We start from the raw sequence: 17,308 nt of genomic DNA, 5'->3' as shown, positions 1-17,308 counted from the left end.
TTTATTTGAGTTGGCATGGTTTCCTATTAGCAAATAAATATCACCAAACGTCTATAAATACTCATAAGTATTTGAATGGCGGAATCTAGATTCCCTGAATAATTTTTACAGAAAAAAATATCTCATTTTGTTTTTCCAAGTGATCACTGAAATTCTCTTTAAATACACTTTATTTATTACAAAAAAAGTTGATGCAACAATCAATTATAAAAATTCATTCTGAGGTAAAATAATAATAATAATATATATAGTTATTATTATTCATAATAATAATAATAAAATCTTATTGATAGAAAAATAATTCCTAAATCAATAAATAAAGTCATTTTTTTTTAAAAGTATCACTTCTATATTGTTAAGTTCTAACTGTGGAAAGCAAAAATCTGTTAAATTTTAAGATTTAAAGTTGAGAAAATATGTTCTATTATGAGGAATGTGGTGAATACAAACAATGATTTTTTTTTTTTAAGTTGACCGCTTCCTTCAGAAATAAAAAAATTCAGGAAAATTATCCCTTCAGTCATAAAATAAATAATGTTAGATCTATACTAGCGGAGTAAGATGCTATATGTTAATAAGATTAGCTGCTTTTATTAGCGAAAAAAAAAAAAAATAAAGACATGGGCAATTACTCCCAGTAACAATAAAATGCGAGGAAGCTGGGTATTTCCGTTTCCAGTTTGTACCTACTTAACGGGAGGAGTTACCACAGAATTTTCTCTATACTTCCTAATAAATATGTTTTTTCTTTTTCTCATATGAATATTGCACACTACAGGCTCAAGGACATGCCGTAAAGTCCACGAGATTCAGAATTTCATAACCTACATGAAATCAGATGAATGCCGAAGGGTGACATCACGAGTGAAATATGAAACCTGTTCTCTGATAATCTCATACAATGATTGAGTCTCACTTGTAAGATGTTCGTGCTTTATAATGTTATTAAGAAAGCAGTGTATACATTTTTAATATTTTTCTTTTGTCCGATTGAAACCAATATTTGATGCAGGCCAACAATTTTAATAACAAAATTCCGAAATTTGTTACCAATTTCATTTATCCGAGTAGTTTCGTCTTCAAATTATAACCTGTTCAAATACTGGAATACGTAGATAAATATAAAAACGACCTGTACACGGATTTGGCTTAAAATGTTATATATATATCTATAAACAATAAAAATTTGTACTAAATTTTATCTACATAGCTTTTTACGTTTTTATCATTATCGTTTTACTCGTAATCGCAGAGACAGATAATAAATTTTCTGTAAATGGATTTCTTCAAAAACTTGGAAGAAAGACTACAAATTGGCAGAAAGGCCGCATCAAATTTCAAATGTCTAAGTCAAAAATTCTTGTATTTATACTTTCAGTGATAGACATAGGCACGAATATTACACACCAAAGCACAATATTAATGTACACATTTTGCATAGTAACTCAATACTCATATCACACATTTAAAAAAAATATTTGTTTTGTTAATCGGTAAAATTAATCATAGGTAATGGTATCTCGTACTCCTCTCCCCAGATGTAAGAAGCCCACCTCATTTCCGTCTACCATCACTCTTTAAACCCTGTACTCATTCTGTAGTAGATAAACCAAATCTAAATCGAAGCATGTATGTGAAAGAAAGGGGGAGGGGGTATGCGAACGCATGCGCAATAATCCACTTTTTTCTGAAAGAATGTCTGCTTGCAATGAAATCACGGGAATTCTGATTGGTCAAACTCAAATCGCGGTTTGTACGCTCGTCATTAATATGTCAATACCAATGCGTTTCGATGTGTGAAGATTCACTGTGAGCTGTCTGTTTTCAAAGGAGTACTAACAATGATTTATTCTTAGTTTTCTATGCTAAAATTGTTTAAAACTGGAGAAAAATATTAACTGCTAAAAATTAATAAATATTGTATCAGTTTTTATACCCTGTATGTATGATCTCATCGTATTTCTCTATCTGTGCATTGTCATTTTATAGACATTTATTTCTTTAATTATTATATCTATATATTGCATTTCTGAGTAGTTTTGATTTTATGTCCTGCCCTACTTTTTTGATTTCATCAAAATAATATCCAGTTGCATTAATTTAATTAGTCTTTTCTAAAACTCCTTTAGTAAAACATTATTTGTAAATATTTTTAAAATACAATAAAGACGTAAAATTGTCGCTTTTCTGTTATAAATAAACTAAATATAAATACATTAAATCATTACACGTTAAAATGTAGTCGCTGCATTTAAAAAAAGAATCTAATTCAATTGCTTCTTTTTGCAATGAATTTTTAGGATATCTTAATTGTTGAAATTTTGGTATTTTAATAATTGTAAAACATCTCTCCCACTTCATTTTTAGAATAGTCTCATTTTTCGATATTTTGTGTTCCCAGCCTGATTCTCTATTAAATGACTTGCTGTAAATTTACAATTTTGATTCTTTTTCAGAAACCTTTGCAATATAGTTTTTAAAATAATTTGTATGATTAAAATTTTCCAATAATTTAATTTCAGGGTTTTTTTTTATCTTGAGCAAGAAATCAGTTAAAAATATAGATTATAATTATTATAATTATAATTATTATAGTATAATTATTGTAATAAAATTAGAATTATAAGCGCGGCATAAAAATTTTCTCATCATTTTAATTATGTTGGAAATGTACATACAATGTCATAGAAATATTCTCTTTTTGAAAAAATTAATTGCATTATTAGGAATACATTAGGATAAGTATATGAAATAAAGAATTTGGTGATTAAATGAAATTGGAACTTTCTACTGTTACATACGAATTGTTAAGTTTTGCTACTTATATGAGTAAAGTTTGTGAATTACTAATGGAAACAGTACTTTGAAGTAAAATGAGTGTCAGAGCAAATATCTGAGATGCATATGTGGTATTCTTTTTTAACATTTAAGTAACAGAATATAGACTTAGTTGTATCAAATATATTTTAATACATCATCTGAACCGTAATGGTCTAACATTTTAAAATTTGTGTCATTATTTATCCAAAACCATAAAAATGAATTGCATATTTACTCTTATGCTAATATTCTTTTTAAAAATTTTTTTAACAGATATTTATTTAATAACAGCTCAAAGATATTATATAACATTTGCATGGTATTTTCAAATATTTGCAACATTGTAAAGTATTCTGTATTGTTAAGTTTATTGTTATAACATAAATTAAATTTGTAAATTACTAATTTTGTTAGTTTAGTGATAGTTAACTTTCTATTTGTATTGCTTAAGAAAAAGAAAAAAATAAATGAATGACAACTAGGTTATTCATGTAGTGATTATAATCAACCTGCTAATTATTGGATTTTAAATCATGATATATTTGATACAGTAAAATATGATTATATTCTCTTAAAATATCACATGTTTATGCTTTATTTTTTGATATTTTATATTTTAACTTGCAGGTTTTTGCAAGCAAAATGGCAGGAACTAATGGATTGCGGCAGTTTCTGATTCTGCTTTACAAAGGATTATTACTACGAAAACGACATTATTTTATGACTTTTACAGAAATTGTCATTCCTATCATTATTGCCTGTATACCAGCCATGATAGTATCAGAAAGTTCATATCCACAAAATGTAAGATCAGATAGAATGCAAGACAAATCTGCTTGGATTAGTTACTCTACATATGAGCCTTTTGATCCTTTTACTATTTATCAGCGTCGAAATAAGAGTGTGGAGTTTGTGTATACACCACCAAATGATATTACCGATAAATTTATGAATGATTCAGTGGGCATGTTTGCTGCCAAAGTTTATGGTTATAGATATAAGAACGATTTCAGTAAGTTATTCTTTGATAAATGAATGTCTGCCTTAATGGATATATTATTTATTATCCTTATTCTATTCTCAGACTTTGTCCTAACTACATTTTTTAGTTGGGGCAAATGTATTTTCAAATTTTGGTTTCTGAGTATTTAATATGGTTGTAATGAATTTATTAGAAGGATTTTTTTTTTCATTATTAAAAGCTTTGCAGCAACAGTTCTTTCTGTTTGGGTATTTTTATCTCAAGATATCTCAAGGCATAAATGTTAGATTGCAGTTCCCGTTTTTGTAAATGTGGAAGTCTCTAAAATAAGATATATGCAGAGACGGCCTTCTCTATGAAGGGGCCCTAAATTTTTTGCAAAGTAAAAAGAAAAAAAAAATACAAATATGAACACATATAACAAGTATGTTCATTTAATGCTTTATTTTGTTTTTTATTATTGATTACTTCGAGATTTTTTTTTGCAATTTTTTTTTCGATGCTTAATATAGCAAATGCATTTAAGCGTCATGCTTTACCGAAGACAGTTCTTTATTAATTTTAATTTATGAAAGAGCGCTCAGCATTTATTATAACTGGCAATGTAAAGAAAAGTTTAACACTGTTAATACATTTGAAATAAATTATTATAATTACTAATAAGTATACATTGCAATATGTGTTGAGTGTTATTTACATCCCTTTCTTTCAAAATCAAATCCCGTAGTAAAACAATTATTTGCATTAGGTTTTCATCTACATCGTTATAATGAAAGGTTACAAAGTTTTTCAACATTTTTTAAATTCATGTTTTTTAGAAGTTTTTATATCAGTGATTAATTTGAAAATTTTTAAATCTGTCTTCTATCTGTACAATAATAGTATCAGTTACAGAGATAATATATATATATATATATAACATCTAAATTCCTCAACCGGGTTTTCTATAATTTCATCTTCTGCTGTTTCAAAATGTGATTTTTCTCTTTTTTCGAATTCGTTTTACAGGAAAATGTTCTGAAGGATTCAAATTACATGCTGTCACTTTTGCTTCGTCTAAAATTGAGTTAAATTTTGGATTTCAGTTTTAATGTTATTGATTAAATTAAAAGCACAGTCAAGAACAACTGTTTTTACTTGAAATAGTTTATTGATAATGCTAATTTTGGACAAGTTGTAAACCATATTATTAAACATAAAATAAATGCCATTTCTTGTATTGAATCCAATAGACTTTTAGCTTCGAATACCGCTTTGCATCAATAAATTCTTTTAAGACATTACAAGTTTGTTCAAATTGCGTATTCGCTGCTTTTACCGAATCTATTTTGGCTTCCCAACGAAAGTCGCATAATGGTTTAAAAGTAATGTTTAAATGCTTTCGTAGAATTTCCCATCTTTTTGTAGATACAGAAAATAAACAATATAAGAGTTGCAATATCCCCAAATTTTTTTTTTACAATATATACTGCTGGAAGCGGCATTACAAAGTAATAAATTAAAGGAGTGTGACAGGCAAGGCACATAAATTGCATGAAGATTTAGAGCAATTATTTTAAATTGTGCAGCTTTATATTTTCCTTTCATGTTGCTACAGTTGTCGTATGCCTATCCACTACATTCCATAATATTTAAACCAAGCTCGCTTAATATTTCCAATAAAGCTTTTGCAAGTCCTTCTTCAGTTGCTTCAATAAACCCTATTAATGACTCATTTATATTTAATCTTTTCTCTTCAAATTTACATACCTGATAAAGACTGATTTTTTTTAATGGGAAAGATCAGAAGTAGTATCCATTTGGGTACTGCAATACGTGGCTGCTTTTGTATCGTCTTTAATTTTATTAAAAATTTCATTTCTTAACGCAGGAATAATTTGTTTTTGTGATGTCTGTGCTAAATCATGAACAATTCTATTTTTGGAATTTTTTTATTACTTTTATATGATTGATACACACAGAGTCGTTTTTACTTAATAAGTTTATTAAACTTTAAAAATTTCCATTATTAGGCGTTTTCCTATTATTTAATGGTTTCCTCGAAGTGGAAGATTATTACATCCTAAAAAAATCACACCTGCACTTCTTTGAAATAGTAATTTAAGTCGTCCTCTTTCCTTATTTACAATAACTTGATTTGTTTTATCAAGAACATAAATTTAGTCTTTTCAGTAATTTTTTCGAAGCAATAAATTAATTAAATGACAAATAGAACACTCATGGTCTTGAATTGCAGTTGATAACTTTTTCCAGGTGTTATATACATGTATAAAGCATGTAGATTTTCCGTTTCCTCTGGAAAATAATGTACAGCAAAAACTAAAAATTGAGTCTTCCGTTTTTGAATAAATTAATCAGCTGCCAAGTTCGGTTTCACCAATTGGCCTTTGTTAAAAGTAGTACGTAGTGGAAAATGATCTACCTTCAGCAATTTTAGTAAACACTCCTTTGAGTTGTACAGGTCCGATTTTAATACAAAACATTCTAAATTTTTCCGTTATAATACTTGGCCTTAAACCAGATCCCTTGATCATATTTGTTATTGCCATTTTCGTCATTATTTACTGACTCGGTCATATTTGTATAAACACACAGTTCTTAACAAAATTCACCGTTTCAATATTTCATTGTAAGACTGTGTACTTTGAGCGAAACTTTCTTCTCCAGTTGAAGTTTGAATTGTAACTTCTGAAATCGAAGTAATTTCTTTGCCAGAATTACTTAGTAGCCAAAAAAAAAAAAAAAAAAAAAAAAAAAAGATCTACTTGTGACTTTGTGAAGTTTAGTTTTTCTTCCTTTTTCTTTTCTCATAATTTTCTTTTTTGACACCCAGAGGGATATTTCCTTGCCATGTACATGGTTATATCTAACAGTTAGGGATTGCAATACCGGTATACCGGGATACCGAATACCGGTATTTTGAGCCATTTTACAATTTCGTAATACCGGTATTCACAAGTTTAAATACCGGTTTTTCGGTATTTACTAGAAATTTTTTAAATTGTCTCCACTATATGGTCAGGGATCGCCAACATTGCAAAATAGTATACGTTTTTGTTTTTATGTCTCCCTAACTGACGAAATTAATTAGCTAATGAATGGCTTAATTAATTGCTTAAATCTAAATTAGCGAAACATGGATTATCCCTGAAAGAAGATATTGTATCCATAACGACTAATGGAGCAACAGTTATGAAAAAATTTGGAAAGTTGATTGGTGCAAATCAGCAATTGTGCTATGCTCATGGAATTCAATTAGGAGTAATAGATGTATTATACCAAAAAAATAAAGAACAGAAGAATCCAAATATTGTGGATATAGAAACTTTTGATTCCGATATTGAAGAGATTAAGAGGGAGGGTGATATTGACAATGAAGATAATGACAATGTAATTGTGGAAGTTGATATTGCTAATGAGGATGAAATCTTAACCCATCAAGAATTGCTTCCTATAATTTATAAAGTTCGAAAAATTGTTGAGATATTTAAACTTGCCCCTACAAAAAATGCCATATTACAAAAATTTATACTAACTGAAAATAAAACAGAATATATGTTAATAATAGGTTCTAAGACATGTTGGAACATTTTACTCCTAATGATGGAACGGTTTTTGAAATTTAGAAATCCAATCCAAAAAGCAATTATTGACTTAAACCTGCAAATTAATTTTTCAGACAGTGAATTCGACTTAATATCCAGAACTATATCAGCTCTACTTCCAATAAAACTGACTATAGAGGCATTATGTAAGGAGATATTTTAATTTATTAACAGCTAATGCAAAAATAAATTTCATGTTGTAATCATGAAAGAACAGCACACATCACTATCTGAAGAATGATATATTACATTGAAAAATCGCACAGAAGAAAGGCATACCGAAATAGAAAATATCTTATGGTATTTACATAATTATAATGATTTTAAAAATGAAAATGGAAAAGAAGAAAAGAAAATAATCAATTCAAATCTGATTCAGTTTATAGTAAATTTTCTTACAATTTTTTACCCACAAAACTATCCACATTCAGAAGAATTCGGTTCAGTTATCGAAGATTATGATGACACTAATGTCGATAGTGAAAAGAAATTGTCTCTTGAACAAAAATTAGAGTTAGCTATAAATAAATAATAAAAAAAAAAATCAACGAACCAAAATACAATACAGAAATCAGCTATATCCAAAACCATCCGACTAGAAATCGATTTATTTGAAGATGAGGGATTTAGAGGTAAATACTTGGACAAAGTATATCGCGTATTACTAACAGTATCACCAACTAGCGTAGATGCCGAAAGAGCGTTTTCGACAGCTGGTCATTTTTACACAAAATTACTTTTCAGCTTTATTGACAGTACAATTGATTCATCATGTTTTTTAAGATCACATTTCAAAAATTTGTAATAGTATCACAGACTGAATAGTGATATTTACACTTTTTTTGTGATTTAAATAAATAAGTTGTTCCTTTACTTTTTTGTGATTCTTTATATACTGTTATAATTTACAAGTTCCATATTATTTTTTGTGATATTTACACTTTCTTATAAAACTGGCAAATAAAACAAAGAAACACCTGTGTTTTCTTTCTTTTTCTAAAATTTCTAATACCGGTATTAAAACCGGTATCCCGGTTCTAATACCGGTATTAAAACCGGTATCCCGGTATTAAGATCTAAAAAATACCGAATACCGGTATTGAAATTTTGGTCCGGTATTGCAATCCCTACTAACAGTATTAAGTAGCTTATAGAATGAATGATCAAATTGCTATATACTATACTATACGCTATTACCTAGTAGGTGAGGTAAGTGACTGTACTTACAATAGTGACTTATATTATAATATTTTGCACACTTGCACTAGACTATAATATATACTGTAAACTTCATATATTTCCAAATCCGTCGACTTCTCCATTTAAACTTCTTCCTTAATTGTTTTCATTCCGGTCATGGCCGATGAAACAGTAATGCAGTGTGCATTGCTCGGAGTTGATCGTTTAATTTATCTTCGTTTTACTTTTTGTTTGAGTAACTTAATATAAACAAACATACAGAGATGCACTTATAATATGATTGCTTTAGACGTAGAAAAAAGCAAATAGCTCTTGCTTTACAAGTCCATTTGAACCGAGTCTCAGCCTCAACTTCTGGCCTCCGCTTGCTTCCGGAAGTCCCGCTGCTCTGTCTTAAGCTGTCAGAAGGGGATTTCCTTATTCATAAATGACCCCCCCCCCTTTTATAGACATCACTGCGATCATTGCCTAATAACGGCGTCAGTCGACGCTCAGCCAGCAACGTGAAAACAAACTTGTACACGTTTACGTATTACGTAAACTTGTACACGTTACTTGTATGTTTACGTTTACGTGTAAACGTTATTATTGTTCAGAACCCTATTTTAATTCTTAATCCCGGTGGGGCCCCCTTCAGTCGCGGAGGCCCGGTGCATAACATCCGCCTCATCCCCCAGATAGCTGGCCCTGGGTATATGTATTGCAAGAGTATAAAGTTGAAGAAAAAATATTTTTTACTTAATGACACTTAATATCTAATACATTTCTCAAGAGGTTAGTAACTATAAAGAAAACAAAAATGTAACATTATTTTTAAATATGAAGATTTATTTACTTTTAAAATTATATCTGCATTTCTATTTTCGCTATAGAATCGATTTTAAATTTGATGATTTTCTGAATGTGCTTCAGAATGAAATGAAGTATTAGTTCTAATTTATTTAAAAATGATTAAAAATTATCTATTATAATTTTGTCAACAAAATATGCAAGTTGAAATTATTTAAAAAAATTTCTCAAAGAATTTATAAAAAATAATACCTATATGTACTTAATTGATTTGAATTTTATAATACAATTACTTAAGCATAGGCTGATATTAATATGATATTATTTTTTTTAAAGTTTTGTTCATGCAATATATAAATTTATGATTCTTGGTAGAAAACTATTCCATCCAATTCTTCCACAGATAAATCTCTGGTATAGTTATTTATAACTAAAATTTATCATATTTCTTTAAGAAATTATTAACTATGAAATGTTCATATATCATCTAATTTTGAGATAAATCTTTCATAAAAAGAATTTAACGTGATGTTAAAGATAGCTACCCTTTTGATATAATATCAGAGAGATGAAGCACAAAATACATAAAAATGCAAGTTTTGTAGACTGCAATTTAATATATTAATTTGTACTATATTTTGCATATGGAAAATGCAACTTATATTGTATTTTGTATATACTATTGTTAATTTATATTGTATTTATGTAGTAAAAAATTCAATATGAGGAAAGAACAGTATAATTAATCAACTCTTTTAAAAATAGCTGTTATCAACCTAATTTAAAATATTTCCTTTGATAAAAGATAATGACATTTTCCTATTAACTGAAATAGCTGTTGGATATATATAAAATGTTCTACTTTTTCTTCAGAAAGTAATTAAAATATATTTCCTATAATAAAATTGTTAAGTATAACAATTTTTCTTTGAAAAATTTAGTATTTATGATGTATGGTTATTATCTATAGTTTATATTAACACAAAATATGGTTTTGATTCACTCACAGAAATATCAGTTTCTTTCAAAAATTAAAATTTCTTGTCTGCTGTTGTCAAGCTTATGTTAAATTATCTAAAGTATGTATTATTGTAGTAGAAAGAGAGAGAAATAATGCACTATTTATTCTATAAAGTGTCTCTTTGATAGCAATTGTTCTGAAACTAAACTTTTATCTTTTACTTATGTTGCTATGTAGAAATCAAATAATTTTTTAAATTCTTTACTTAATAGTAATGTGTTGTTAATAATTCTAATGTTTTAAAGTTCTACTGAGTTGCTGTAAATACTTGAATGGTTTAATTTCAATAATATAATTAAAAATAAATGTAAGGACATTTAAATTTTTTTTTTGCATAATCATTTTAATTCCCCAAGATGTTAATGGTCTTATGGCAGAATTTTGACTATGAGATATGACTATAAAATATCCATTATTTATGAATGCTTAGTGCATATTAAATTGCATCATAGCAGAGGTTCTGTTATTGAGTGAAAGGTTGGAAAAAAGATCGCGAGGTATGATATTGATCTCTTCATCGAACCATGTTTTTTAAAAAAATGGCAATTTCAGATTGAGCATAATTTAAAAAATAAATTTTAAAAAGTTTTAAATTTGAGATTTTACCTTATTTTTTTTTATCAGTCTGACAATCCCATTTAATAAAAAAGTAGAATAAAATGAAAAAAAAATTAATAGTCGCTTGTGAAAATTGCTCTTCATATTTAATCTATAGGTGTAGATTTTAATTTATATGTCTTATTAATAAAAGCTTGTAAAATGCTACTGTAATTATGTTTGACATTATTTAAACATTATTGGGAAGTGTAATCTGAAATATTAACATTGAACACATTTTTTTTCTCTATGGGTTGGAATTTTGGAAGCTTTAAATTTCTATTGAGTACCAACTTTTCCACAATGATTAAAATTATTTGACTATTAATCTGGAATCTATTTAGTGGAAACTTTGCATAACATGTGATTATTGATATTGAAGCTTCTGAATTCAGGGATTCTTATGAATAGTTTATGAAGTATTTTTCTCATTTATAAAAGTAATGGTATTAATAGTCGAAAAAATGTATGTTATAAGAATATTTACTTTTATTTTTCTGATATCAATTATTACTTTAAATATAATTAGCACTAGATATTCATTTCTGCTGTTTCCAAAATATTTTTTATATGTATCGCCATAGTGTAATATATTTCTATTTTTAATATTGATTTGAAGTAAAAAAAAAAAAAAAATGTGCTTTGAGAATTTTTTTATTTGTTTGGCAGATGCTAGTGGTATTTAAAACTGTCAAACAAAATCACTTTTTTATTAGTTCAGAAGTTCTCAAAGAGCTTTCAGCCATACAAAATTGCAAACTTCTATTTTGTGACATAAGGTTACTTTTAATAAATTTAATGGAAATGTTCACTGCTTTGAAAATAATTGCTCAAAGTAGCAGTCATTTTATATCTGGTATAATAATGAAACTTTTCTCTGAATTTTAGTTTCAAATAGTGTGACCACTGAAAAAGAATTGGAGATTTACTGTATTTCTAAACAAAAGAAAAATCCTTCCATTACTGTAATTGGAACTGTATTCAACAATTTTAACGATAAATTACCTGCAAGCTTAGATTACAAGCTTCGTTTCAGTAATGGATATTACTCTGTCGACTTCAAAACACAAATGAAATATTGGATGAATGGATATCCTAATTACTATAATGGTATTGTTTTCTTTTTCTTTTGCATTTTTTCAGTTTAATATGTAGTAAATGTTATGCAATTGTTATGTTAGATTTTACTCCTGATTTATTTTTGGTCATATAAATATTCATTAATAAAGGAGCTTACCATGCTTGACAAAATGCTTTAATTTATATATTGGATAGAATTTTATAGTCACTAACTTAAAGAAATAATATGCATTTAATCTTTCAATAATTTATTAATGTAGAGACATATTAACTCTGCCTCGAAAAACAGGCCTCTACTAATCGGATTATATATCAAATCAAATATCTCTCATGGGGCCTAGGGGAAAGCCCGGTTGAGATTAATGCTTAGAGATGGCTCATATTACAAGAATCACACACTCATTTAACATAAACGTATTTATTGAACTGGACGAACGGCTGGACCGTTTTACATCGATGAACGGTATTACAGTACTGAATACAGCTTTAATCAGCTCTATCAGCTCTATTTATATCAGCTCTATGAATCAGATAGCTTCTTATTGGCTGTTGAGTGATGACACGAGCGCGGCCAGGATGACGCTCGTACACCACATTAATATGTCAATATTTTTGTTAAAAAAAATAAAAGTATAATTATTAAAAAAAATTATCTCTTAGTTTGATTGTAAGGTATCTATTTTGCAATTTTTAAATAATTACTCTAAAACGTTCAAATAATTGATACTGAGGGTCTTTAAAAAATAATAACACTAAAGATAAAAACTATTTCTTATTAACTAAAAAAATGATTTTTGATGTGAGGTATTTTAAATTGTGCTGAAATTCTAATGTCATTATTTGTCTAGTGAAAATTTCTGGCATTTTGTTTAATTACAGAGAAGATGTATATTCTAGTGCTTGCTTATTTCTCAAACATCATACGTCAAATTTCAGTGTCCCAGCATATGTATTTTATTTACTATATACTTCTGATTCAAAATAATATGATTTGCTTCAAGTAGCCTATAGTATAATTTCATGTTTAACTTATCATAACTGAATAACTTTGAAATGTACTGCAAAGATGATGATTTTTATTTATTACCTATGTACAGTTGGACATATTGAAATTCTGATAAGCAAATGAAAATATTTCCAACTACATGCCTGTAGCTATTTTTTGTTTATAGGAGAGGTGATTTAATGAAATTCAATCGGCACCACTGGCTTTTTCATGCATTTCTAAAACACATCTAAAAATGAGATTTAATGTTTTATTTAAAACTAGCCGCCTTTGGCGACCAGCCGGTTTGCCAATCTTAACGTTCATTAAAATTTTAATTATGAAATATTTTATGCAATTCCTACTTTAATAGCTTCTTCATCAAAATATTTTAAAACTTCATATTTTGATAGTCATATAATTCACTCATAATATTATAATATTAATCTGCAATTAATATAATAATATTTTTTACTGAAACAAAGCATTTTTTTTTAATAATATGTTTACTGAAAACAGAGTCACTGAGTGTTTAAACTTTATCGGTACTAAAGAATATCTTTCTTAATTTATGTAATATCTCAGGAATTTGTCAACAAAATTTTCTCAGATTCATCATTAGCAGATCGAATAATTAACAATGTTTAATTTTAAATGCATCAAATACTAAGAAAATAAAACGAATCGTTTCAAATAATCGGTTGAAAAAAAAAACAACTTAAAAACCGATGTACTTAAAACTATAAGCATATGCAAAAAGTATATAACTAACATAAATACAATTTAATTACAAAAGCATGCAATTAACCTAAAAATAATTTAAATCAAGTCCGCATCCGTTATAATAGTTGTCAACAATCAGAACACAATGCACATGAGTGAATTTTCAACGCCAGTTATGGTAACGCAAAGGCGTGAATTTTTCTACACCAGTTAGAAATTTTTAATTTCTTTTATTCTATTTTATTTTAATTCAAAAGTACTTCAGAATGAATCTGAAAATCGATTACTTAACAATGTTTAATTTTAAATGCATCAAACATTAAGAAAATAAACAGAATCGTTTGAAATAATGAGCCGAAAAATATTAAGCCTAGCCTCATTAGCGTGGGAAAAAAAAAAAAAATCTGAATCCTTACTCATTTGGCGGTGGGGAAAATGAAAAGATTTTTTGGCAGGAAAGTCAGTTTTTAATTAATAATTAAAATTCTAATTAAAAATTTTAAAAAATGGACCCCAGGTGCACATTCCCGATCACCAAGGTATATATGTACCAAATTTGGTAACTGTAGGTCAAACGATCTGGCTTGTAGAGCGCCAACACACACACACATTAAGCTTTATATAAGTATAGATGTTAATAATATTGACAAGACTCTAACAGTTTTGTTATACAATACAATATTCTAAATTCCTATTTTCGTTAGATTTTTATATTTTTTTTACATAATCAGTTTGATTACATACATTTTAAAGAAAGAAAAAGATTTACATCTGGCGTACCTAATCTTACAACTTATATCTACGTTCACTAGAAAAATGTTGAATGTAGGTGACTTGAAAAAAAGTTTTAATCGGTGAACCCTAGACTTTTTTTTTCTTCATGTTGCTTAATGATAAAATATTATTTAAAAATGGTATTTTTCATATTTTTGGATATTTCTTTAAATATTTTAAATTTTTATCTAATATCAGAGAAGGTTTATTTATTCAATAATACATATTTCTGTCCCATAATCTATTCTTATGAAAAATGGGCAAATCACAAGTACTAATGAATTTGATTATTACATCAGAAAATTGCATCAGAAACAGAACTTTGTAGCATAGACCTTTTTTTTTTTTTAAAAAAAAAAACTCTTTTGAAAACAAATTATTGTGATTTTATTAACTTTTTGGGCAAATCACAAGTACTAATGAATTTAATTATTACTTTAGAAAATTGTCTCAGAAACAGAACTTTGTAGCAAAGACCCTTTTTTTTCCTTTAAATTATTTTGGAAACAAATTACTGTGATTTTATTAACTTTTTTCACTCAAATTTTTATTTTTTCAAGGAAGGATACATTTATGGAAATTTTTGTTTTGTTTGTTATGATAAAATTCAAGGAAAAATGTTTAAAATTAACTTAAAATGACTAAGATTACTATAAATAAAAAATAAAATGAAATATTAATAATGAATTGAATGAAAAAAATAAAATGAATAAAATCATATTATGCAGAGACTACAAAGATAATTCTTTTTTTTTTTTTATAAAATAAGGTATAAGTCATATTATTTAAATTGAATTAATCTTTTTGAGCAGTTAGAGTGAAATAGTTTTTAAACTGAATATTTTTTTGCATTTAGTATTGAAACATTTGCTGAAAATTTTTATTAAACTTGTTTATTCTGTGTGTGCTCTTATTTTCAAAATATATTATACTGTCTTTGATTTTTATGTCTAATTAAATAAGTTGTAATATTTGTTTTTCTAGCTTATACAGATTCATTTTTTCTTGGATGGCAAGCTTGTGTTGAACAAACATTTATCAATAAAAAAATGGAAGAGCAAGGAAAAAATATTGACTACCATGTGAGTGATTTCTTACATTTCTTCAATATTTGATATAATTCTGTATATATATATATATATACATTAATAAGTAATTCTTTTTTGAAAATACATATATTATACAGTAGGTTTATCATTTCTGGAATATGATCTGGATTTGTTACAGTTTCTTGCTAGTTAGTTTCTTTTAAAATCAATGAAATACCAAATTTTTATTCATAAATCTTTAAAAAAATTATATTGTTTGAATTCTATAAACATTTTATGCAAGACAATGACATGATAGTCACACAAGAAAGTAATGAATTGTTTTTCATTCCTTTTCTTAACTTCATTTTATTTTATTTTATTTTATTCTGCTATTATTTTTTCTGTCATTTTATTTCTGTTTTTTTATAGGAGTAGAATTAGAAAGTAAATATATTTTCCTTGTACCTTTTTACTTTTCATGATTCATACATGAATGAATTGTATGTTACAGAGACTGGAATAGAAATTCTATTTTTTTCATTCTGAATCTTCAATGTAGCTTCTAATATAAGGTGACCATTTTTTTAAAATCTGAAACCAGGACAACATGAATTTTGACCAGCCACGCCCAGATTTTATAAATTTTTATCAAAAATTCACCCAACGGCCAACCTGTATACCAAAGTAAATAAAAAACTTTTAGATATCAAAAAATGTTGCGTTTATTTAAACACAAGAAATGTGAAAACTAAAATATGATTTTACAATATAAAAATAAAGCATAATAAACATAACATGATAAGCCATACCTAATATAATAACATAATAAAACATAAGGAGTTATTTAATTTAGTTTGTTTTTTTATATTTTTCTGAGGAATGAATTGCTTTTAACAAATTTTTGTTTTCCTGTATATTTTCATAGAATTCCATACAGGTTGCATTTAAATTATTTTTGACAATCAACAAGGATTTCAAAGTTTCCACTTTCAATTGGGTTTTCTCGCTAGTCCAGATGTTGTTTAATAAAGAAAAATCCCTTTCGGTCGGTGCATTAGTTCCTGGCATACAGAGGCAATACTCTACCAATTTGCCAATATTACTGGACACATTTTCTTTAAAGGCTTTAAAAATTTCAATCCACCTATCTCGTGGCGGTCATGCTCATGCGACACCTGACGATATCACATGGAATTATCAGGGTTGCCAGTTTTAATTTTATTATTTTTATTTTATTACTTTTTTTGTTTTAATGTTTTCTAATCTAAAACCAGTACTTTTCGTGTACTGGTTTTGTTTAATGACTAACCAGGACTTATGCCCTGAAAACCAGTACTGTACTGGTAAAATCAGTACGAATGGTCACCTTATTCTAATAGGGTGCTTCTCTGGAATATTGTCATACTTTTTAGAAAGAAAACAAACTTTCTGTGTTCAAATAAATGAAAAAAAAAAAAAAAGAAGAAAGAAAATATAGCATAGTATAAATTACTAATATGAGACTGAAAGAGTATAACCAGATAATATGAGGTAAATAAAAATAGTTAGAAATCTTCACACAACTCATTGCTGCATTTGTTGTTGATATATCCAAACCAAAATTTAAAAAATAATTGAATAATGTGTAAAATGATACTAAATATATAGAGAGTCTATTTTCATCTTACTTGTCATCTTATAAATTGTGACTGTTGAGAATTA

The 17,308-nt window shown here is 27.2% G+C and overlaps 1 protein-coding gene across 5 annotated transcripts in view; it reads left to right on the top strand.

The window, feature by feature from the left end:
- LOC129965478 (ATP-binding cassette sub-family A member 2-like) overlaps nt 1–17,308 on the top strand; it is an 81,487-nt gene that overhangs the window by 15,910 nt on the left and 48,269 nt on the right. For 2 of the 5 annotated variants that reach the window (XM_056079382.1, XM_056079379.1), the window contains exons 2-4: nt 3,448–3,832; nt 11,903–12,124; nt 15,561–15,658. In XM_056079382.1, the coding sequence (XP_055935357.1) occupies nt 3,463–3,832; nt 11,903–12,124; nt 15,561–15,658 (690 nt within the window). In that variant the 5' untranslated portion in view covers nt 3,448–3,462. Of the gene's footprint in view, nt 1–778; nt 919–1,738; nt 1,940–3,447; nt 3,833–11,902; nt 12,125–15,560; nt 15,659–17,308 lie in introns of those variants that run through there. The other 3 variants (XM_056079383.1, XM_056079384.1, XM_056079381.1) reach the window with 3 other exon arrangements.

The sequence above is a fragment of the Argiope bruennichi genome, chromosome 4, assembly GCF_947563725.1.
Source record: "Argiope bruennichi chromosome 4, qqArgBrue1.1, whole genome shotgun sequence".
In the NCBI taxonomy this organism is placed as follows: Eukaryota; Metazoa; Arthropoda; class Arachnida; order Araneae; family Araneidae; genus Argiope; species Argiope bruennichi.
Note: the sequence above shows the minus strand (reverse complement) of the source record. Positions and strands in the feature narration are given on the sequence as shown.